At 40.1% G+C, this 25087-nt stretch overlaps 1 protein-coding gene across 1 annotated transcript; it reads right to left on the reverse strand.

Moving 5' to 3' along the window:
- Positions 1–6450: 6450 nt before the first annotated feature.
- On the reverse strand, positions 6451–17587 carry vcpip1.S (valosin containing protein (p97)/p47 complex interacting protein 1 S homeolog). The gene is made up of 3 exons (XM_018223767.2): positions 14504–17587; positions 9260–9346; positions 6451–7754 (listed from the first exon to the last, which is right to left on the reverse strand). Exons 1-3 carry the CDS (start codon positions 17136–17138, stop codon positions 6916–6918), a joined length of 3561 nt encoding a protein of 1186 aa, XP_018079256.1. The 5' UTR covers positions 17139–17587; the 3' UTR covers positions 6451–6915.
- Between the last annotated feature and the right edge of the window lie 7500 nt (positions 17588–25087).

A 25087-nucleotide genomic window follows, 5' to 3' on the forward strand; every position in this document is an offset into this window, starting at 1 on the left:
ATGTTATAGAATGGCCAATTCAAAAAACGTTTCTTCTTCATTATTTATTTTTTATGGTTTATGAATTATTTGCCTTTTTCTCTCGACTCTTTCTTGTTTTCAAAAAGGGAGTCACTGACCCCCCTCTAAAACAAATCCTCTCTAAAACTACACATTTATTGTTAATGCTACTTACTCACTCATCTTTCTGTTCCAACCCTCCCCTATTAATATTCCATATTCTCAATCGAATCAATGCTAGGGTAATTTGGTCCCTAGCAACCAGATTGCCGAGACTGCAAACTGGAGAGCTGCTGAATATAAAACGAAATAACTCAAAAACCGCAAAAAATAAAAAAATGAAAACCAATTGCAAAATTGTCTCTAAATATCGCTCCCTAAATCATACTAAAAGTTAACTTAAAGGTGAACAACCCCTTTAAAAATATTACTGAAAACCAGAATTCAAATACCAAACACCCTATTTAATTGTTCATTTAAGGCATTATATTGGGATGAGCAGAGACGAGCATCTGAGCAGGCTATTCTTATAATAAAAGTGGAGTGCTACTGAGCAACCTCCTGTTAAGTGACCTTTCTGGAGCCGCCTGTGATGCATTGCTCTTTAGCTGCTTCCATCAGTACAAAGGCAAAGTGGTATATTTGATTCAATAAATGTATTATTTAATTGAGTGCTCTGCAAGATGCTTTCATAAGTAGTCATTTCATGCATTTGCTTCCTGTTCAATATATTTTAAGCAAGCATTTAGCTTCTGGCATATGTTGGGGGAGGGATTCCAAGACAGAACCCTTCCTATAATACAATAATAATCTATTGTTCTAGGATACTGCCTTGTATTCTGTGCATTTTTAAAGGAGAAGGAAAGACTAAAATTAAGTAAGGTCTATATAAATACACCAGTAAACCCTCAAAGTAATGCTGCTCTGAGCCCTCTGTCAAAAGAAACACAGCATTTCTTTCCTTTTATTGTGACTACATGGACTTCTGTATCAGACTTCCTGTTTTCATCTTAAACCTCCAGGGCTAGGGCTTGAGCATGCTCAGTTTGCTCCTCACCTCCCTGCTATAATCTGAGTGCAGAGCTATGAGCGAGCAGGGAGAGACTCAGGCAGGAAGTGATGTCACACCAAGCCATTATGGCAGTTGCTATCCTAAACAAACAGAGAACACTTAAAGAGTTGTTTACTCAAGTATGGTAAAGCATTCTGCAGAATAAATATAGTGTTCTAGCTTGCACTATTGTGGCTAATCTGTTGGCAATAAACTGCTTCAGTAGCTTTCCTTCTCCTTTAAGGCAAAATTTTAAAGGCCAGATTTGCCAACAGCTTTAACAAAAATGTCCCAGTGGAAATACAGTGTAGTAGCAGAGTTATTTTCTTCAGATGACCCCCACATAAAGCATATCTTTCATCACTTTTAAATAGCATTGTCATATTCAGACTTAAACATTCTGAAGCAATTCTGACATGCAAATACAGGACTGGCTGCATTCTCTTATCAAGTCAGTAGGAGTAAACCTTACACTATGCTTTATCCAATGTTTGATTCACATAGCAAACCACAACTCTGCCATGACTTCCGTAAGCCTCTCTGCACTAACAGTTATTAGCAGTTAGGACATCAGACTTGGCAGCTGTTGTACATACAGTGCAGTTCTTGTGGACATTACATCGTACGTAGAATACCAATTGAAATACTCCCTCACTTCCCATTCCAGCTACATAACCAAGACTGCATTCACATCACTACGTACTTTCCTTTTTATATAAGATCTCCCAACATAAATTTGTAATTGAAGAAATATAGGAACTGATTGGTGTATCTTAAAAGGATTATAAAAGTGAACAGCAATGCATCTCAAGACAGACTGACGGCAAACCTAAGCCAAAGCTAAAAATAACACAACTGATCTTAAAGGAGAACTAAACCCTAAAAATGAATATGGTTAAAAATACCATATTTTATATACTGACGTTACTGCACCAGCCTAAAGATTCAGCTTGTCAATAGCAATGATCCAGGACTTCAAACTTGTCACAGGGGTTCACGATTTTGGAAAGTGTCTGTGACACTCACATGCTCAGTGGGCTCTGAGCAGCTGTTGAGAAGCTAAGCTTAGGGGTCGTCACTAATTATCAAGCAGAAAATAAGCTTGGCCTGTAATATAAGCTGATGCTACAGGGCTGATTATTAAATTCTCATGCCAATTGCTGTGCTGCCATGTAGTAATTATCTGTATTAATTACTAATCAGCCTTATATTGTGACATTTCTATTCTATGTGTACGGTATATTGTGAGGTCCCTAAGCTCAGTAAGTGACAGCAGCACAGAGCATGTGCAGTGAATCAGCAGAAAAGAAGATGGGGAGATACTGGGGCATCTTTGGACACACAGATCTTTACTGCTAAAGGGCTGTGGTTGCCTTGGGCTGGTACAGAAGCACAAAACATAATGTACAACATTTCTAGCTACTTCTTTGGTTAAGCTTTAGTTCTCCTTTAAAGTTACTCCTCTGCCACATGACAACTGCGAGTTAAGCATTTTAGCATTTCCCTTTTACTGCGTTAAACCTATGAAAAACAACCTGTGTTGCTCTTACGCCTTTTAGTGAAAAAACAGAAATGTAATGGACCTGTTAGCTCTTGGGCAACAGTGAGAGAGAGAAAGAGGCTGTGCAGACACGACAGTGAATTTACTTGTAACCAGTGGCTTAATATTGTAAAGCTAAAAGGTATAAACTCTGGCTCAATCACATAAACACACAGATACTGAATATCAAGATATGTATAGCAAAATAGTTGTGAATATAGTCTCATTCAGCAGATTAGGGATCTCTTATTGGAATGCAACTCTGATTTTGTATAGTTATGGCACAGTTACTTTATGGAATGAAAATGAAAGGCATTTGAGTGCAGAATAAGTTTCATAGACAGTATCAAAATATCCTTCCGCTGCTATTCTTTTAGATACAAATAGGTTCTAGATTTGGGTATTTGGCCTATCTAAATCAAAACCACTTATAGAAAATGTCTTTATTTCTATTTTTCCAACCAGTGGGGCAAAGATACATACTTTCTCATCAAAAGCTGTAAACATCAGAAATGTTTCCACTTGCAGCACAATTGTGGGAATTTATGACTTTTGGAAAAAATTTTTAGCATTTCTAAATAAAACTGCATGTTGAGCTAAGATGGGGGAAGTGGTAAATATCCAGCATGAAGACCAGGAGTCTAGGCTTCAGTATAATAAGAACATAAATATATGATCTTTTGTTCAGTTCAACACAGGTAGCCATATTTTGCTGAACCTATTATTGAGATAGACCCCCCCCTTTAAAGTTCTGATATACTGTATAAGGTGTATTCTAAATGATTTACTGTATTATATTTAATAAAGCACTGACAAACTAGACAATGTCCCTCAGGTCAGCTTTTTTATTTATTATTCTTGCAAGCTAGAGATATGAAATATGGGGATTGCTGTTGCCAAGGGCACACAGGTATATTTACTAAAGAAGAAGTTAAAGGGCCAGTAACGTACATTTTTTTTCTTATATAATTTGTTTGTATAGAACGGAAAAAAAACAAAAAAAAAACAACAAGCCATATGTAACTTCGTAAATGTATGTAAAATCGCAAAGTCTTTATTAAAAAAGAACTTACCGAAACTCCACTTGCCGACAGGGCGACGATCCACCATGCGGCGCTCGATTTCTCCTCCCTGGCTATCTCCTATAGAATGCAGGGAGGAGAAATTGATCGCCGCACGATGGATCGTCGCCCTGTCGCCTTTTCTGAAGAGGAGCGCAAGCGGAGTTTCGGTAAGTTATTTTTTAATAAAGACTTTGCGATTTTAAAGTTACATATTTTTTTTGGTTCTATACAAACAAAATTTATTTTTTTTTTTTTTAAATTACGTTAAGGGTCCTTTAAGTTGCACCAGTCCAGCTTTCATAGCAATCAATTAGATCTGAGCTTAACAGTAATCAAAGCTAAATGCGGATTAATAATCACTATTGGACCCACTGAGGTTTAATCACTTTACATTTAAACAGAAATATAGTTGTCCCTTACCTATTGCCTCAGTGCTGTTTAAAGGAGAAGGAAATGTTAAAACTAAGTAAGCTTTATCAGAAAGATCTATATAAATATACCAGTAAACCCTCAGTGTAATGCTGCTCTGAGTCCTCTGTCCAAACAAACAGCATTTCTTTCCTTCTATTTTGTACATATGGGCTTCTGTATCAGACTTCCTTCTTTCAGCTTAAACCTCCAGGGCTAGGGCCTGAGCATGCTCAGTTTGTGCCTCCTCCCCTCCCTGCTGTAATCTGAGCCCAGAGCTATGAGTGAGCAGGGAGAGACTCAGGCAGGAAGTGATGTCACACCAAGCTAATATGGCAGTGGCTATCCTAAACAAACAGAGAGAGTTTCTAGAGCTCAGTTATGCATTCTGCAGAATAAATTTAGTATTATAGCTTGCACCATTGTGGCTAATCTATTGGAAATAAACTGTCTCAGTAGCTTTTCTTCTTCGTCTGTCTGTGTTGTGGGCCTTTAACCCGAAAGAAAAATTGCTTGAGGGACAAATCATATTTACATAATGTCTTAAAAAGAAGTCTAGAGGCCATTAAATTCTGTGTGGGCCACATGAGACTACAGGTGGACAGTCCTGGCCTATTGAAATGCAGGCCAAAGCTGCAATTTATAAGTTGGTGGTATTATATGGACTATGTTACGGGAATTTACCCGGGAGGAAGTGGAGGTGACACTATATAGAGGCTGCACTGTGTAGCTGTTCTATAAACTTCCCAATGCAGCATTTAAAATTCTTATTTTATACTGAAGCCAAGAAGTGATTTGTAGAGAGAAGAAAATAAGTTTTAAAAGGAATGCATATATTACTCTGTGTTACAAGTTAAACCAAAATGTCAAAGGACAAGTAAAGCCTTGATTTAATACAGCGTTGTTTATTTAACATCAGGTCATCGGCCAGTGGTGCTGCTTCCCACCCCAACCTGCATTATGCCTCGTAAAAGGAAACTATTATGAGAAATTTGTTTGGAAATAAATGATTTAATTAAAGGAGCAGTTCATCTTTACAAAACATATTTTCAAATTGTACCCCACAAATATTTTATTTGATTGCTTTCTCAATTTCTATTTTTACTAAAATATAAGTAATAAAAATTAATTTGTCTTGCGTTCCCCATATTTTATCTGCCAGAGCACTCTCCGTCAAATATAGAGAGCAACTGTTAATGTACAAATTGTTGGCATTTCTCTGTAACTGCTAAGAGATGCATCAGTTTTTTTTACAGTTTTAAAGACCACAATTTATGATTCTGGGCCTATATTAGAAGGAAGATATTGAAACAGATCAACTTTTAGAAACGTATATTTCACAAAAATGGTAAAAGCATTAAAGTAATTAATATGCTATTTTAAAATACGTTTTGTGAGGGTAGATGAATGGCTCCTAAAACACTGTCATTTTAGCACTTAATTACGAAGACTTCTCTTTCTTTCACAAAGTAGCATTTCTGCACACTTAGGGGGTTATTTATCAAAATCTGAATTTATCTCATTATCTTCTGAAATACTGTATACTTCGACCAAATCCGCACTGGTTATTTCCCCTTATTTAAAAATACATTTTCCAGAAAAATTCCAGTGCAGGAAAAAAATCTTGAAAATCATACAAAAAGTCGAATCGTGCTAATCTTTTGGATTGTCTGCCCAAAAACTCTTTGATTTTTTTCAGATTTTTGCTCAAAAACCACGAAATCTTCGGATTTTTACAAGAAACCCAGCGCAGATCAGGATGTCTTCGGGACTTATATATACAACCTCGGCAGGTCTGAGATGCCAGATTTTCAGATTCTGACTTTTTCCATCCTTGGAGTATAATAAATCATGAAAAATTTGAGGGTTTTTTTTTTTCACTGAAAATTTGGATTTCATAGTTAAAAAACTCACATTTTTCGAGTTTTTGCCATTTGGAATTTAATAAATAACCCCATTAATAGCTAAGATGTTATCTTTATAGAGAATTTAGACCATAGTTTGGACATTGATCTGGCATGAACCTAATGAACTTTCTTACGGACATTTTCAAAAGGAAAGCAAGAGCATCATATCAATATCAGATACTTGACAAGACCGTAATATGCATAAGAGGGGAAAATATAGGAAGATGAAACCTCCCTCTGGCTGACTGAGTTAGCAACGTGCAGAGCAGGTGTCTTAGTGGAGACTTGGCCTGAATGTTTACTGAACACTCAAACCCCGAGCCCACAATTTCTAAGCTGCAAGTCCCATTTAGTAGTATAAAACTGCTAATAACCTTTAAACAGTTCCAAATACAAAAATGAAGTGGTGGTCAGCGACTTAAATAATTCAACAACCACAAACGTATACTGTATTAGAAATGACAACTAATTGCAAAAGTCTAAATCACACTAAAAATTTATTTTAAGGTGAACCAAGGTGCAGCGCATATACAGGGAAGTGTTGAGGTTGCACTGGAATATATTTTAAAAAGCATAGGGCTGCTGTCCATGGAAAGCTGCACAGCAACTCTATGGTTGATAACTGAATAAACCAATACTTGGGATTGACTTGCCCCTTAATTGAACAAACACTACTAAAGCACCTTATTGATATCTCCTTCAGCACAAGGAGGCAAATTGTTGCTAAATGCATGAACCTAAAGCTTCTTAAGACATCTACAGATATTCCCTTAAGTCCATATCAAGCTAGTATAACTCTGGAAGCTTTTTTCCAAACAAATATGTTTTCATGCAGCAAGGAGGAGTTTAACCATACAAGAATGTTGTAAAGGAGTGGGCCAGCCATAGATTTACATATTGATATGTACTTATGTATGTTTCTATTACACGTAACCTTTGTTTTTATCATGAATGATCCATGGGCTCAGTCACGTTGGTCATTTCTGTATCCTGGCTGTCCATCTCTTCTGGATCACCTGTAGGCACCCCTGGTTGATTTTTAAGCCTCTCAGACAATGTTGTTTCCACAGAACTCAGACTTCTTGCTTCAGAAGCCATAGTTGCTTCTGTGTTCACTAGAACACTTCCAGTCACTTGCTCTTGGCTGCTTCCCGACTTCCATTCTCCCTTCTTTGGAGATGCCTCAGTTGCCACCAACTGCTCATCTTTCTGATCCCTCAAGTGCTTATCCATTGAAGCCTGAATAGTAGAAACCATTTCTTGCAACTTTTTCCGCTGGGCCTCAATCAAATTGGGGTCAAGTTGCCTGCTATCTCTCATGGTTACTACACCAGGAGCAACTCTGATCATCTCATTGTCACTGGTAGTAGACTGAAAGGAGGAAGGTTCTGAATATGTTAAAGTGCTATTGAAATCTGAAGTTGTACCATGCTTTGTAACATCCCTTGGTGTCTGATTAAGCTCGGGGCTACTAGAAGCTGTTCCTAGGGAATGCCCTTTCCCTTGAAAGGCTGTCACGTTGTGCTGTTGCTCAGACTTCTTTTTTATCACCCCACTGCTGCCCAGCTTTATCAATCTATGTGATGGACTAGACTCTCTGCTTTTTGAAGCTGCTTCAGAACGGAGTTGATTCAAAGCCTCTTTCACCAAATCTTCTACCTCGGGACCTATTGGAAAATGGCCTGCAGCATCGACACACAGTTCTAGCCGGTCTTCAGCAGCATTGTAGACAAAGGTTTTGCCAGGAAGATGAGGAAAAGTGCAATGCTTCCCATCTGCCATTCCTACAAAGAGAATAAAAAATATGACTATGAAGATTTTCATTCATCCAGGTCATCGTTTATCTAATATAAGTAATTCTAAAACAACTGGACTTGCTGAGTAGTCATTGAAAACGTTTCACTGCTCATCCGAGCAGCTTCTTCAGTTCAACTAAACTGCCAACTCAGTCAGCCAGAGGGAAGTTTCATCTTTCTTCATGTCAGATCAATGCCAGGGTCCAGTTGTAACTAAATAAGGGGAAACTTTTTATAATTATTTACAAATCCCGCAAAATAACATATTTTACAACTGATAAGGAATTGTTTACTTTGCTTAATAAAACAGTCTGTCTGCTGATTAATCCTGTTCATTTTGGCCCAACAGTTATGCAGTGCAAATGTGAGTTTCAAATAGGACCTCAAACAACTGTGGTCTAAATTCTCTATAAAGATAGCATCTTAGCTATAAAGTGTGCAGAATTGCTACTTTGTGAAAGAAAGAAGTCTTCCTATTAGGGATGCACCGAATCCACTATTTTGCAAATTAGGGGTGGGAAGGGGGAAACCATTTTTTACTTCGTTGTTTTGTGACAAAAAAATCACGTGATTTCCCTCCCGCCCCTAATTTGCATATGCAAATTCAGATTAGGTTCGGCCGGGCAGAAGGATTAGGCCGAATCTGAATCCTGCTGAAAAAGGTCGAATCCCGAATCGAATCCTGGATTCCTATTCAAGTGCTAAAATTAGTGTTTTAGGAGCTATTCGTCTACCCTCACAAAACGTATTTTAAAAAAGCATAATAATTACTTTTTACATTTGCTGTCTATGCTTTTACCATTTTTGTGAAATATAGGTTTCCAAAAGTTGATTTGTTTAATCATCTTCCTTCTAATCCTTCTAATAGGGGTTTGAACTGAAGAAGCTGATCGGATGAGTAGTGAAACGTCTTCAATGATTACTCAGCAAGTCCAGTTGCTGTAGAATTACTTATATTAGAATAGAAAATACATAATGTGTACCACACATACCTTATTAGAGTGAACATATTTTATTTCAGTCTTACAGATATTTCTGACAGCCCCACATCCTCACACAACACAATAGTAGTGTAATGTAAACAAAACCCAGTTGAAGTGCATTTCAGTGCAACCACAATGCTCATTGGAGTAATACAGGAACTTTGGAGATAGAACCCCCCTCCAAAGGTTTCTTGTATCTTATACTGCTCCAACATCTGGTTCTTGAGAACACCTGCACAATGACCCTCTAGGGGGAGCTTTGGCACCATCGTCACAACATACTACTTATAAGTAAAATAGCATCACGTATGAGCAATAATTTAAAATCTACATACAATGTTCTGAGGGAAGCTGAACTTCCACCACTTCCATCGACGCCAATGAGGCACAATGTTTGCTATTGTATCTAAAACTGTGCATTATTTAGGACCCCCACTGAACACCAAGTACTCCAGGGCCCATGGCAAAAATTCTTTATAAAAATCAATGAAGTGACAATAACTACTATACCCATGTTTTTCTTCATGATATTGTAAAAGACACCTCCTTGCTGGAACAAATGGGGAAGCCCCTTAGCGTAGGACCAAACATCTTCCCCTGAAAAAGAAAATGAAAGGTTTAAGTTATTAATATTAGAAAGTCCCTAATCCGCTTTGCCAAATTCTTTATTACACACTAGACTTGCCTTCTGGATAGCTGCTTTCCCTTAAAACAAAACAGACCTATCGTTAAACAGATTAAAACAAGTAAAAGCTACACAAAATGCATAGAGGTTTTTCTAAAGACTGGACCGTGCTGAGTGATGTATTGAATTCAGATGCTAAGTGAAGGTATCAAATGATGTGTTTTTAGGTAAAATCATACTATATTATGTCTGGGGTTTGCCACTACAAACAAATTACACATAAAAATATTTGTGTACAAAAAACCGGGCTGCTCCACTAGAGTGAGACTAATATAAAGTGCACATCCCACCAAGCATTTATTTTAGGAGAGTTTTAGCAAAGGTTTCATAAAGTGATCATCATTTTGTTTTTACAACACTTATATTGTTACATTCAAGACTGTCTTGAGTAAATATTGTGCTTGTAATAGAAGATATATTTGTGAATTTAAATAATAGTATCCTATTTTTACTTTTTACTGTCAATTTTACTAGTTTTAATTAATAAATAATAATTAATAAAAAGCAAAAATCTGATTGGCTGCCATGGCCAACTACACAGCAACTGATCAGACCCTGGCCCTGAAACCGTTATACAAATAAATGCTCGAGAACATGCATTGCCAGTGCAAACCAAATCATCACAAATGGAATACTGTGTACAGACAAGCAGTCTGCGTTTGTCTTGGGGGTGGTTTAGTGTATACAACTTTTAATCATAGCAACACACACAGGCTGCTGCATAAGTTACCAACTGATAAAGCTTTACCCTCATCTGAAGGACATGCTTCTGTAACTCATTGCAGCCTTTTTCAAGATTCACTGCCTTCCACCCAATCTTGCAGTAGTGTCAGACATGGCATCTACCCTATATGCATTTTTGCACCAAAATTCATCCATTGTTTGCACGGACATGTGAATACCATGCATGCCAGTGCATTTAAAGTTTGTGTGAAAGGCAGCAGACCAAGTTTCTGCTGCCAGAGAAAATGCAATGCATGACACTTGCCTTATGCTTAATGCAAACCTACAACTGACAGTTTAAATTGTAAGGCCCACGGCTCACACAAGATGTCTGCTTCTCTGATCACTGCTGGGGTTACCTGCTATAGATTAATGGGGAAGGAAATCCTTTTGGCGCAAAACCCCTCCCCCCGTAGGCCCCCTCCCTACTCCCCCCCCGGCCCTACCTCCCCCCCCCCCGGGCAAATGCCCCTAACTTGTTAGTCACCCCTCCATGCAGGTCCTCTCTTGCCGAGTTCACGGGTGACATCTTCATCCGGTCGCTCTTCTTTCTGTATTTGGGAGGGGTTTTGCGCCAAAAGGGTTTCGTTCCCCTTTAATGGGCAGATTTATTATGGGTCAAATGGAAAATTCGAATTTGAATTTTCTAAATTTTTTTAATGTCAAAACGGTCTAATTCGACTAGGGAATTATCCAAACTCGATTCGAGTTTTTTTTAAAGATTCAAATTAGATTTTCGAGATTTATCATACTCTGGCTCTTTAATAATTAAAATTAGACTATTTGCCATCTAAAAACTGCGGAATTTGGTATCAATTAGGTGATGTTTGTAGCCTTCCTGACATTCGTGTTTTTTCTTTTGTATAATTCAAATCAAATTCGATTCGAGTTTTCGGATCGGTAAAATTTGTCCAAGTTTTAAAAATTGAATTTTTAAAGTAAGTTTCCTTCTATCGAATTTGAAATTCGACCCTTGATAAATGTGCCTCTAAGTGGTGTATTTCTTCACCAAAAGAGCAAAATGTAAACATTTTCAATGTCGAAAGCAGTATTTGTCTATTTAATTATCTGCATTTCTGGTTCTGACCTGCAACTATATAGCAGACAGCTGAGTAACAGACATTAAAGGAACAGTAACACCAAAAAAAGAGAGTGTTTGAAAGTAATTAAAATATAACATACTGTTGTCCTGTACTAGAAAAAGGTTTGTGTTTGCTTCAAAAACTATACTTTAGTTTATATGAACAAGCTGCTGGGTAGCTGTGGGGGCAGCCATTTAAAGCTGAAAAAGGAGAAAAGGCACATGATTCAATCAGATAACAGATTAGCTCTGTAGTAAACAACGGGTGCTTCAGTGCTTATCTGATATCTACTATGTGTCCTGTGCTTGAATGGCTGCCCCATGGCTACACAGCAACTTGTTTACATAACCTATAGTAGCGTTTCTGAAGCAAACACACCAGTATTACCTGTGCAGGGCAACACTACATTATGAGGCAAATTCACTAACCTCCGAAAATTCGCCAGGGATGGCTTCGCTCACAGCGCAACACTTCACCAAGCGTAGATTTGCCAGGACAACACTAATTCACTAAAATCCGAAGTTGTATCCAGGGCGCAAGTTTTGCTAGCGTTACTGCGCAAAGCGAAGCAAAGTTGCGCTAGTGTTGCCTCATTTGCAAACAGCGGGAAGTTACAGTTCAATGGACGTATTTGTTGCAGCAAATACATTACACTAAACAAGCCCGGGAAACTTAATAAAATAAAATAGAGTTGTTATATTGCCCTACATATGAGCCCACTGGTTACCCCAAAAAAATGTTATGCTCTTTTGCAGCCTATCACCCTGACTTACAAAAATGTTCAACTATTTTTGTAGGAACTCCTATCTACTCTATTTCACTTCGCCTGGTCTGAGGTGGCAAAGGCAAGTCTCGTGCAAGAGGTAACGTTCAGTAAAATCCGCATCTTAATGAATTTGCGTAGTTACGTCCATTCGCCAGAGAACAAATTTGCCTGACATTAGGGAGCGAAGTACCGCCAGAGTCTATCTCCTTCACTAGCGAAGTTACGACAGCGACTGTTAGTAAATCGGCAAAGTTCCGAAATGACGTCACGCTGGTGAATTTTCACCAGCGTTATTCACTTTGCCCTTTAATAAATTTGCCCCATGTATTCACTTACACTTTTTGATATTGCTGTTCCTTTAAGGGGAGCAGACCTCTGCTATATTGTTCCAGAAAATAGAGGGATAAACAGTTTTAGTTTTTTAGTTGCAATTACATTTACAATAAACTTAAATCATTGAATATTTAAAAAAAAAGGAGAAGATATATTGAGCACCTAAGGACACCAGAGCATGCAAAACACTACTGCAATACGTATCCTCCATACATCATTAAAGGATAAATCAACCTGTGGGGAAACAACCCCCTACCCCAGGTAGCCCTCCCTCCTCCCCCCAGGCTAACTACCTCCCCCGGGGAGATGCCCCATACTTAACCCTCGGCGCAGATTCTTCCAGCGAAGTTCCACGCATCCATCTTCCGGCTCCTCTGTAAGCTGACCGAGATCGGCAATTTCCGTGTAATTCCGCGCATGCGCAGTTGTCGCAAACCGGCAAATTCCTCCAACTGCGCATGCACAGAAATACCGTTCTTTTGGTCAGCTTACCGAGGAGCCGGAAGATGGACGCGTGGAACTTCGCTGGAAGAATATGCGCCAAGGGGTAAGTATTGAGTATGGGGCATCTCCCCAGGGGGGTTGTTAGCCTGGGGGGAGGAGGGCTACCAGGGGTGGGGGGTAGGGTTTTTTTTCCCCCCACTGGTTGATTTCTTCTTTAAGAGCTATTGGAAGGGCAGCCCTGATTAGCACAAACAGAGTTCCGATTATCACTGATTATCAAAACGCAGTTGAAGGTTATAAGGAAACTGTCAGAAGCAAGAAACTGCATGGCAACTTCAGTCCTAAGGTTGTCTATGGCTGTAATTCAGATGCTTTTCAATAAAGATTGTGCAGAAATTCTAAGCCTTCTTTCTAGGTATGTTAGAATCAACAAGGATAAAACAAAGCCAAAAAGACAGGAAATAGACGATTCGTATCAACATACTCACAAAGATATGTGCATCAGTGACACAAACAGAGGTTATAAAGTATCTTTATTCTCCATTAATAGGTTACTGTGTTTGTACTGAAGCATGAAAACACGCCAAAACATGCAATTCAGCCCAATAATATGTGCTTAATGATAATGTCATGCAAAGGATTCATGGAAACAATGGATATGGGCCTCCAGTTTGACTGCCTTGCTCATGCCAGGGGCACTTTTATCACCAAACAGTTTTGAAACAATGCCTTCCATCTCCCTTTAGATATCAAAGTAACTTAATACAGTGAACCAATAAAAAAATAACACAAAGCACTTGTAACTTTCTAAGCAGCAGTATTACTTAGGTCCAGATGTTGCTGACAATTTCCAGAATGCTTAACTCTTGATTTATATGTTGTGGTCCAACAACAGCTGGTGACCAAAGGTTAAAGGGGAACTATCACGAAAAAAATGTAATAGAAGCTTCATCATACTGAAATAAGAAACGTTCTAAATACAATCAATTAAACGTTCTGTACCATTTCTGAAGTGATCAAGTTTATCTTCACTATCCCTTTCTCAGCATCTGTTTCTCTTCATTCTCTCTTCATGCAGGAGTTGGGTGTCAGATATTCATTGACAGTTAGATCCCATATATCTTATGGGGGGGGGCTTCCTTTTGCCTAGAAGATGTATTGGAGCTCACTCTATTAAAATCACCAGAAATCATGTCTCTCTACATGAAGAATTTGTGCTAAAGGCAGTTATTTTGTTATATTTTTTTGTACTGGAATCAGTTATTTGAGTGAGCATCTGCTATGAAAGGAAGCCCCCCTATAAGATACGTTGGATCAAACTGTCAATGAATATCTGACACCCAACTGCTGCATGAAGAGAGAATGAAGAGAAACAGATGCTGAGAGAGGGATAATGAACATAATCTTGATTGTTTCAGAAACAATGCAGAATTGATTGTATTTTGAAAGTTTCTTATTTCTATATGAGGAAGTTTATATTCAGGTTTCATTTCCGCAATAGTTCCCCTTTATTAAACACTGCCACTGTTAATGGCACTTGCCAACAGTTTGACTAGGCTGTTTTCATAAGGAAAACGGTTTCAGTCAAAATGCCCTTTCCACTTTAGTAACAACCATTAGTGGACTTACTTGCCAAAAACACAAAATACGTTTCCTCCTGAATCACTTTGAGAGAGGATCTGTACAATATTAATATACATGTAAACATTAGTATTTCTTACCCATGAGGGTTGCCAGCAAACACAGCGAGTACATCTCCTTGTCAATCTGCTCTTGAAGCTCCTTTGAAACAGGATTACTAGACACTGCAGCATTATCCTCTGTTACTTCATGGGCTGAATGGGACAAGTTGTGCTGTGGTTTTTCTTTACCTTTCAGAATTTCTACCGTCACCCTGTCACCATGCTGTAATGGGACTGGCTCGTTCTCCAGGCCCTGCTTTGGCAGAACCAGCTCTTTTGGAGGAAATCCATAGCGGATACATTGTAAATATGGAGGAATCGCCAATTCTTTGGCAATTCCTTCTTGCAGTTCTGAGAAAGTGGTAGTGGATTTTAAGGTGAGCATTGCCTGTCTCCCATCATTGGTTGTTATTCTTATTTTCTTTTCTTTAGAAGCTGTTGGAGAGTAGGGAGTTTTTGTCGGTGTTGAAGGGCCCGACGATGGGCTATCTCCGACAGAACCAGGGGATGAGGACCTTGTTGATCCGATCTGTCCTTGCTTCATTTTTTCTGTTTTTCTTTTCTGCATTACGGCTGCTTGTTCTGTAATGCTTTGCTGCAGTTTCCTTTCGGTTTTGCTCATGTTTAACTCCTCTTTATGTAAAGTCTTTGCTTTCTGACCAGTAAGGATTATTTTTGTAGGCAAATGCGACTCTGCCTCTTGTTTAATATCCTCCATTCTTTGGACATGGGCACCATCTATAGCTACTGGTGTATAATCATTGGGATTCTTTTTGGCAGTCTGGTGCAATATTGTATTTACAACTTTTTGTACTAGTATTTCGCTGCCGAATTCCCCAGGGAAGTGCTTAGTAACTAATTTCATAGCAACATCATATACATTGCTATTTAAAGTCACATCACTTTCATACTGAAACCAGTACACAGTTTCCCTTACAACCCTTCCTCCCCACTCGAGTGTAATAGGAAAGGCTTCTGGCAAATTATCGTATTCCTTACCATCCCAGTAGTGTTTGAAGCCACATCCACATTTGCCTCCAAGGGATTTGGTATTAGTTCTGTCCCCATCCAGATAGACAATGGAGGAATCATTTCTCACTCGCCGTACTGAGGTACCACGGCACCAATTGCAACTGGTCAGATTACTTAAATTATAGTCAGGCACCAAAACGTCATTTGCGGCATCATAAGAGCAAACAATATTGTTAAGAGGAAAACTATAATTTTTATCTGGTTTTAATTGGACGTGGGTTGTTTTTGCCAAGTTATACAATTTCCCTCCTGGGGCTAACCATTCTGAAGGAACCAGAAGTTCTGACAATGCCCCACAAATTAGACATTTATGGAGGCGATTTTCCAATACTGCCTTTTTGGTGGCAGCAATCACTTCTTCAGGCTGAACTCCAATGACCCCAGTTCTTCGATAAAAATAATGATGAACATCTGATACTAAACTGGGATGGATTCCATGCTTGCTCATGAATACTTCCTCCATTGCAGCAACCAACCTCAGCAAATATTTGTCCTGCAAACTCCTGTCACCTCCGATCACACAGCTGCCATCCTCCTCTAACTTTATATATTTCCTAATCAAATCCTGGGGGACACCCCATGCCTTAGGAAGCAATCTTGAAGGCAACATTGGTAAAGAGCCGCCCTTGATACCAACCAAAGGGATATAATGGTTGCGGCCAGAACTACTCCATGCAATGCAAATTGGCTTATTTAAATGTCCATCTTTACCCTTACAAACGTCCACCGGTATCAACCCAGGAAGAAAAGTTGCCGAATAGTCTCCAGAACTCCTCATCCCACTAAGGGAGTCAAGAAGGATAATGGGACGGTGGAGAACATTGGCCAGCCCAAAAATGTGAATGTTTCGCAGTCCAAGTGGAACGCCTTCTGGAGGCACAAACAGAGGATCACACTCGTTGATAATATCTTCCCATTCAGCTGCGTCAATGAAGTCATGGAAAAGGGCTTTGTACCGGTCCAGATTTTCCTTTAGGTGCTTCTTCAGGTTCTCTCTCAGGGCATGCCAGAAGAGCTCCCTGCCAACCAGTGCCCTGGACACGGCATGGACGAGGCAGTGACCGTCCCCATCGACATGCACAGGAATGATGCACTCTTGGTTAACGTTGGACTTTTTAATGTCCTCTAGAGTATCATGGAGGTAGATAAGACTGCCTGAGCGGTCCTTCCCATATCCCACTGTATCCACATGCTCGGGTTCAATAAGGAAGGCCCGGTCCCCTAGCAGAGAACAGTCAAACACGTCCCCCTGGTTCATGTCCCTCAGCAGCTTGGCCTTGCCTGTTTGCTTGTCCATCCCATAGTGGGCCAGGATGGGGGACAGTAGCTTGCAGTGATAGTTGGAGAGGCCCATGACTTTAGCCATATCCGTGCTCCTCCTGGGCGGAGCTGCCACTCCGAGTAGCGCGTTCCGCAGCAGATTATGCAGCACCACGTCCGGTTCGGTCACTTCCTCGACCTCCAGCAGCTGCCTCTGCTCATGCCTTTGCCCGCAGTCCGTACACTCTATGCTAGCCGAGCCCTGGGCAGGGAAAAACAACCGGGCCCGGCACTTAGAGTCTGGGCACGTCCCAGACAAGATGCGCCGATCTCTCCTCCTTTGCGGCTGCATCTGCGAGGGTGAAGGGGGAGGCTGGGACATGACTGAGTGCTGGACACGGTCCCGGCTAACTCATTCTCCAAACCCCTTCCAATGCGGAAGCGCAGCAGCACGGCTCGGTACCTGCAACAACCGCTCCGCCCTATTATCTGCCGGAGTAGTTGACAGACGAAACGGCCCCTTTCTGATACGTCAATTTCACCTTCTCTTCCTCCCCGAAAATGCTTGTCGGTAGTTGTAGTTCTTATCGCAAAATAATGCGTGCTAAGGTAGATTAATCAGACTACAATTCCCAGGGTGCAAATCGGCTGTAACGCGGAAGTGGTGAAGAAGCCAAATCCCGCTGCTCATGGCCTAGTGCAACACAATGTGAAAGCTGAAATGAGGCTCCTGTTGGCTTCCTGTTGTTTCTGCTGTGTGCCCTTTGTACTGTGCAGGTGTCCTGTGGCGCTGAAAAGCTTTCCCAGTACCTACACAGCTACAAACACCCTGCTGCCTGTGACAGATATACCCAGTAACCCCTCCTGCAATGGCACACACCCCATTTCTTATACTAACTCCAGTATAATTATAACCCTACACCTGAAGAACTCGTCCATTTGTAAAGTTACAAATCATCAGTCATTTATGTGCTAACTCTACAAAGCCAGGCCCAGGACTAAATATAACCAGTTATCAGATAGACAAAATACTATTAAAAAAACTAGGGATGCACCGAATCCAGGATTCGGTTCCAGATTCGGCCTTTTTCAGCAGGATTCCGATTCGGCCTAATCCTTCTTCCTGGCTGATCCGAATCCTATGCAAATTAGGGGCGGGGAGGGAAATCGTGTGACTTTTTGACGCAAAACAAGGACATCTAAGATGTTTTTCTCTCCCCACCGCTAATTAACATATGCAAATTAGGAATCGGTTCGGTATTCTGCTGAATCTTTCACAAAGGATTCAGGGGTTCGGCCGAATCCAAAATAGTGGATTTCGGTGCATCCCTAAAAAAAACGAGGACCAATTGCATATTGTTTCACAGTGTTTCGCTTTATACCTCTTAATAAAAAATACTTTTACTGGAAACTGCCCCTGTAATTTTCGAGACTAGTCAAAAGTCAAAACTCTGGTCAACTCTGGTCTCCATGGGAGGACAAGAAGGGCACTATTATTCAGCAATGTTTTGAATCCATTTAAAAAGGATACAACTTATATCTTAATGTAGGGAGGGACCCATAGGTTTATTAAGTCCCTATAGCTTTAAATCCCTAAGGGTAAGGACACACGAGGAGATTCAGGGAGATTTTGTCGCCTGGCTACTAATCACCTCGTCTTTTGAGCGACTATCTCCCTGAACTGCCTCAGCGTTTTTCCCCATAGGCTACAATGAAAAGTTGCCTGCGTTAATGCACACATGGCGATGCGTTTTCAATAGTTGCCCGAAGTTGCCTCAGTGAGGCAATTTCAGGCAACTATTGAAAACGCATCGCCGTGTGTGACCACACCTAGGTATTCCATCCTAGAGGTGTACCTTCAACTACCCTAACTGCTTCCACATGGTGCCACATCTTGCTTTCTCTGCCCAACTGTCCTGGCATATACCTTGCCTCTGTGGATCTGTGAGTATTAACCCTGTGGATCATTTGTCTCTGACAAAATTGTTCTGTTTGTTGCAAGAATCTCCTGGTGTCCTTTATTTCATTTTTAAGCACAGTAGCCCATGTGAGTTGTAGTTCAATTATACCTTTTCTTCCTACCTTCCATATAGTGAAGGCCCTTACTTGTGTGTTAAGAGTCAAGTGTAAATATAAATTATCCAAGGTGCCAGGGATCATTATGTAATTTGAATCACTTTAACTTTTATCTGCTTATTTACATTAAATCAACCCAGTATGATTGTTTTGCCACCAGTATAGATTCAAGCAGCTGAAGCAGTGACCATACACCTGAAGATTCGATTGGCGATTTGATTGACCCTTGGGCAGTTGATTGAATCATAACAAAGGCCAATGCAGGCTGTTTGAACAGAACCACATTAACAAGCCAATTTTTAAACCTGCCTGAAATCAGTTAGGGTCCATACATGGGCAGACAATATGCTGACTCAATCTAAAGGGGTGAATAAGCAGGTTTAATCTGCCCATGTATGGCTCTAGTTAGGTTCAAGTACAAGATACTGTTTAAGTTGTAAAAGGAAATGCAAGATTGTATTGGAAACTGTCTTCCTGTGATTTTGAACTGGATAACAGGTTTTCTGGATAAGGGGAATATATGTGTAATAGCTCAGTTGTGTAATGTGTTTTATTTGTTGCAATTCTTCTAAAATATATATTCTCTTTCTCTTTTTTTAAAAAAATTGTAATTTCATACAAATTTTTTGTTTGTCAGTAATGTGATCACTTGTGATCCACTAGAGGGCTGCATCTCACACATTTCTGAGATATGTACTTCACACCTAGAAGAGAACAAGGACAATTATTGAGTGTCCCTAGCAACTATATAATGGCAGAATAGAAATGCAAATATACATTTACATAGCAACAAATATTAGATAGGGCTGAACAAAAACATGATTACACAAAGACAAGGTTGTGCTGGTCCTGAAATATACATTTATCTCCTGAAGCCCTGTAGAGAGAAGAGTTTCATATTGCAGGGCAGAAAAATATTGGCAGAGTTTGGTCAGATTGAGATATGTTGTCTATTACATGGTCAAAGCTGGGTCAGGGCATGGCCTAAAGTACCCTTAGTTTCTTGTCTGGAATGCTAAGAAGTATGCACACATGTTACTCAGCTAAACACTACAGAATTTTAAAGGGCAGAAAGGAAAAAAGACATGAAGCCAAGGGACGTCGATATATGCTATCAGACACTGTGCATTTTTTAAATAAGGATTGGCCCAAACGTCGCATACATACTGTATATACATACATTTCATACCAAACAGTGAAGAATGAGTCATTAGTCTGCAGGTTTGGTAGAGGCAACAACAAATTTGGCAAAACAAGTGTTGTAAAAGTATGGCCCAAGTCACCAAAGTAAAAATTGCAGCGTGCTTCAGGGCTGTTGTTAGTGGTGGTAGGGCCCTACCCTACCCTGTGGGCCAATTATTAAACTCTGCAGCTGTTTCTGAGCAACAACTTCCAAAATCATTCATTTACAGGATTTATAGTTTGAAACATCTGTACCGGGCAGCCTGGCTATAAATTGTCACATCACCCAACAGTTGCAGTCAAACAAGCTTAATCTGGAAGGCACATGAGGCATATAACTAATAATGGGGCATATAGACTGGGCCCCACAAAGAATGGGGCACATAGACTGATTTGCTAACAAAAGACAGCCATCCTATATCAGCAGCTGTTTGTGTACTTCTCTATTTAAGTATTCATCATTCATTTGCTCTTAACTGTCCATGCATATTACTAGGGCCTCTAGCCAACCCCCTATTCCTTAAAGGACAACTAAATAAGTAGTAGGCTAGAAATGCTGTACATTATATTTTGGGCTTCTTACCAGCCCAAGGCAACCACAGCCCTTTAGCAGGGAAGATCTGTGCCTCCAAAGATGCCCCAGTAGCTCCCCATCTTCTTTTCTGCAGATTCACTGCTCATGCTCTGTGCTGCTGTTACTTACTGTGCTTAGGGACCCACTCACAATATACAGTACACATAGAATACAAATGTCACAATATAAGGCTAATTAGTAATCAATACATATAATTATTACATGGCAGCACATAAACCAGTGCAACTAGCATCAGCATTTAATAATCAGCCCTGTAGCATCAACTTATATTACAGTTCAACCTCATCTCAATCTGCTGGATAATTTGCAACGACCCCTAAGCTTAGCTTCGCAACAGCTGCTCAGAGCCCACTAAGCATGTGAGTGTCGCAGACACTTTCCAAGATGGTGCTCCCTATGACAGGGTTTGGAAATCCTGAATCATTGCTGCTCTCAAGAAGCTGAAACATTAGGCTGGCGCAATAAGATCATTATATAAAATATAGCATTTATAGCCATATTAATTTTTAGGGTTTAGTTCTCCTTAAAATCTCAGGGAAGATGACACATTGACACAACATAAATCAGTCCCACCATGCTGTAGAATGTAGAATCAGACTACGGTCTCCTGTGTTATGTCCTGTATTTCTCTACTTTTATGCCACAGTTTTAGTTTTGGCGAGTGTATAATTGGACTGGAAGTGATTCTTTCATTGGTTGACCTTGTGGGAAAGGAACATATTCTAATACAATTACAAATACATAGGTTAGAGGCAAACAATGAGCCCATAATCCCTACACCATGAGAGCTATCTCACAGTTACTTTATATATAGATCTTTCTTGGCTCACCTTTGGGTTATTTAACCTGTTTGACCACACTGTGTGCCTCAGAAACAGGGAGTGCTGGATTAATCTTCCTTTTGTAAATGAGCATGTTTGTAACAATATGTACACACTTGAAAAATATCAACCTGTATGTTATGAATTATCAACCTGTAAGGGTCCACAATTGCTGATTTTCCTTTGGTTCTATGGTTGCACTTAGGATTTCTCATTTAGTGTCATTTAAAGGGGTTGTTCACCTTTAAATTAACTTTTAGTATGATGTAGAACAGTGATCCCCAACCAGTGGCTCATGAGCAACATGTTGCTCTCCGACCCCTTAGATCAGTGATCCCCAAGCAGCAGCTCCCAGCATGTTGCTCCCAGTGGCCTCAAAACAGGTGCTTTTTTTAACAGGCTGGGAGGTAAGTTTTGGCTGTATAAAAACCAGGTGCACTGCCGAATAGAGCCTCAATGTAGGTTGACAATCCACATAGGGGCTACCAAATGGCCAATCACAGCACTTATTCGGCACTGTAAGAACATTTTTCATGTTTGTGTTGCTCCCCAACTCACAGGTTCAAAAGGTTGGGGATCTCTGCCTTAGATGTTGCTCCCAGTGTCCTTAAAGCAGCTTATTTTTTAATTCCTCGCTTGAAGGCAAGCTTTAATTGCATTAAAAACCAGATGTACTGCCAAACAGAGCATCCTGTAGGCTGCCAGTCCATATAGGGGCTACCAAATGGCCAATCACAGCCCATATTTGGCACCTGGGGACTTTTTTCACGCTTATGTTGCTCCCCAACTATTTTTAGAATTGAATGTGGCTCACAGGTTTAAAAAAAGGCTGGGGACCCCTGATGTATAGAATAATATTCTGAGACATTTTGAAATTCGGTTTTATTTAATTTTTTTGAACAGCCAAGAAAACAACTTGTGAAGAAAAGTTGTAGTATGGTCTAGTAAATTCCACCCAAAGTTCTCAATTTAGATGGAACTAAAGGCATCAATATGCAACCTCTGTTAAAGTGAATTAGATTTACAGAAAATATGAAGCTGTGGTATTTCTCAGGATGTACACAAAAGGCACCATGGTACATATTTTGGTAATCCCCTGAAACGCAGCTGTTCTGGGTGGGGTGATTATATTTATTGAAAACAGGAAATAAAACTTCCCTTAGCTGCACTAAAACTGGAGCTGAATAAATCCTCTGGTCAAGTGTTTTTGAATGCTAATGGGACATGTTTGCCAACTGGCCATCAATGAACTCAGTAGGTATTCACTGGCCACCAATATTTTTCTAGCATGTGGGGGGGGCTGGCCAGCAATGTTTTTTTTTTTTAACTTGTAGGAGGCCCTGGCACTAATTTGTTTTTTAACTCATTAGGGCCCTGGCCACCAATGTTTTTTAACTTATGAGGATGGCCTGACCACCAATGTTTTTTTAACTTGTAGGAGTCCTGGCCACAAATGCTTTTTTAACTTGTGGGGGGCCTGGCCACCAATGTTTTTTTGGAATGTATAAATGTGTAGGGGGCCCTAGCCACAAATGTTTTTTTAACTTTTTTACTGGGGGGCACTGCCCATCAGTGGGGTGGGCTGGCTCTGGGGAGGATAGGGCACAGGGGGACCAGAAAATGTTGTATGGGGCCCCGCAACTTCTTATGGTGGCCCTGTTATACTATAACATTCTGCCATAGCACAGCCAATGTCTGCAGTTTTATTTTTCATTATGTAAAAAATACAACTCAGATTATTTTAGGCTATTTAGTTTCAGACCTCCTTTTGTAGACAGACATTTGTTCTGGCTTCATTTACATGATATCTAGGGCATATTATGTGGTTCATCCAAAGCTTCAAAGTGGGGGCAGTGCTTTTATTGACACAGGGGAACCCTGGAGTTACCGCCACCGTGGGCGGTTGCAGTAGCTCTGGGGTACCCAGAGTGGCTTTTATCAGTAGATCAAGCATAAATGTGCCTAGAGAAGCGTGTGCAGGCATCATATTTTGCAGAGCACCAGAGACGAATCACGTGACCACTGCACCACAAAGCACATGTGCAAAAACACAAACTTTAGCACATTGCCAACTTGCGGCCACAATTACAATGGAATTTTGAGGGAAAATGCTGCATTGTGGCAAAAACATTGAGATAAGTGCCTGCACACTGCTGCTCAGTGAATAAACTAGTTTTTTTTTTTTTTTTTGCTTAGCAATCACAATCCAATAGTTTGAACAAAGTAGCTGGACTTTGAATCCTATGTGGAAATGTGTTCTTGTAGACAGCACACATCACATGATCTCACCAAGAGGTAATTTGGGATTCTCTAGAATGTAAATACAAACGATTCTTTATAGGTGGCACTTAAATCTTTCATCATACAGAAGCACATGAGGGTTCATTTACTAAGGCAGTGGTCCCCAACCAGTGGCTCACTACCAACATGTTGCTCACCAACCCCTTGGATGTTGCACCCAGCGGCCTCAAAGCAAGTGCTTATTTTTGAATTTCTGATTAAGAGACAAGTTTTAAGGTCGCAAAGATTTTTCTTGCCGAATGACCAATTTTAGCGAAGTCCGACCAATCCTTCAAAATTATCGTGCGGTTAGTGGGATTCGAGACGATCGTATATCTTACTATTTTTCGGCAGACATCTGTCAGAAAATTGATCGGCCAGGTTAAAACATCTTAATCAGTCCCAGTGCAATCTATCTATGTTTGCAGGGACAAGCAGGCAGCTTCCCTTTAAGAGCAATTATTTGGCACCCCAGGAACTTTTTTCATGTCTGTGTGTCTCCCCAACTCTTTTTACATTTCAATCTGGCTAATGGGTAAAAAAAAGGTACCCCTGTACTAAGGGATGGCATGGTTCAAAGTGTTTTTTTTCCTGCACAAACAACATGCCACCAGCAAAGTGTGCCTCGTGGCTTGTGCCTTTACACGCTCGCTGTGCTCCGGCTCCTGCCCATAGTAAATGAGCACTAATATTTTCCTTTCCTGAATGGAACAGTTCAGTGTAAAAATAAAAACTGGGTTAGTAGATAAGCTGTACAAAATAAAAATCTTTCTAATAGGGATGCACCGAATCAACAATTTTGGATTCAGCTGAACCCCTGAATCCTTTGCAAAAGATTCGACCGAATACCGAACCAAATCCGAATCGTAATTTGCATATGCATATACAAATTAGGGGTGGAAAGGGGAAAACATATTTTACTTCCTTGTTTTGTGACAAAAATGAATGCGATTTCCCTCCCCGCCCCTAATTTGCATATATATTTGTTCATCTTTCTAGTATGGTCCTCTCCTATTCATATTCCAGTCTCTTATTCAAATCAATGCATGGTTGCTAGGTTAATTTGGACCCTAGCTACCAGATTGTTTATAATGCAAATTGGAGAGCTGCTGAATAAAAAGCTTAATAACTCAAAAACCTTAAATAATAAAAAATGAAAACCAATTGTAAATTGTCTCAGAATATCACTCTCTACATCATACTAAATGTTAACTCAAAGATGAACAACCAGTTTAAGGGTCAGGGCACACTCTCAGATTCGGGGAGATTAGTCTCCCCAAACTGCCAGCCGCCGGCGATTTACATTCTAGCCAGCGCCCAAAGTTGCCTCACAAGGAAACTTCGGGCGACTTCGGAAACAAAGTGCTCCGTGTGCCA

Source organism: Xenopus laevis, chromosome 6S, assembly GCF_017654675.1.
Source record: "Xenopus laevis strain J_2021 chromosome 6S, Xenopus_laevis_v10.1, whole genome shotgun sequence".
NCBI classification, from domain to species: Eukaryota; Metazoa; Chordata; class Amphibia; order Anura; family Pipidae; genus Xenopus; species Xenopus laevis.

Coding starts and splice junctions, on each gene's coding strand:
- vcpip1.S (XM_018223767.2), bottom strand. CDS start 17,138: ATGTCCCAGCCTCCCCCTTCACCCTCGCAGATGCAGCCGCAAAGGAGG. Junction 9,347..14,503: donor TTTGCTGGCAACCCTCATGG/GTAAGAAATACT, acceptor TTTCTTTTTCAG/GGGAAGATGTTTGGTCCTAC. Junction 7,755..9,259: donor TATCATGAAGAAAAACATGG/GTATAGTAGTTA, acceptor TTCTCTTTGTAG/GAATGGCAGATGGGAAGCAT.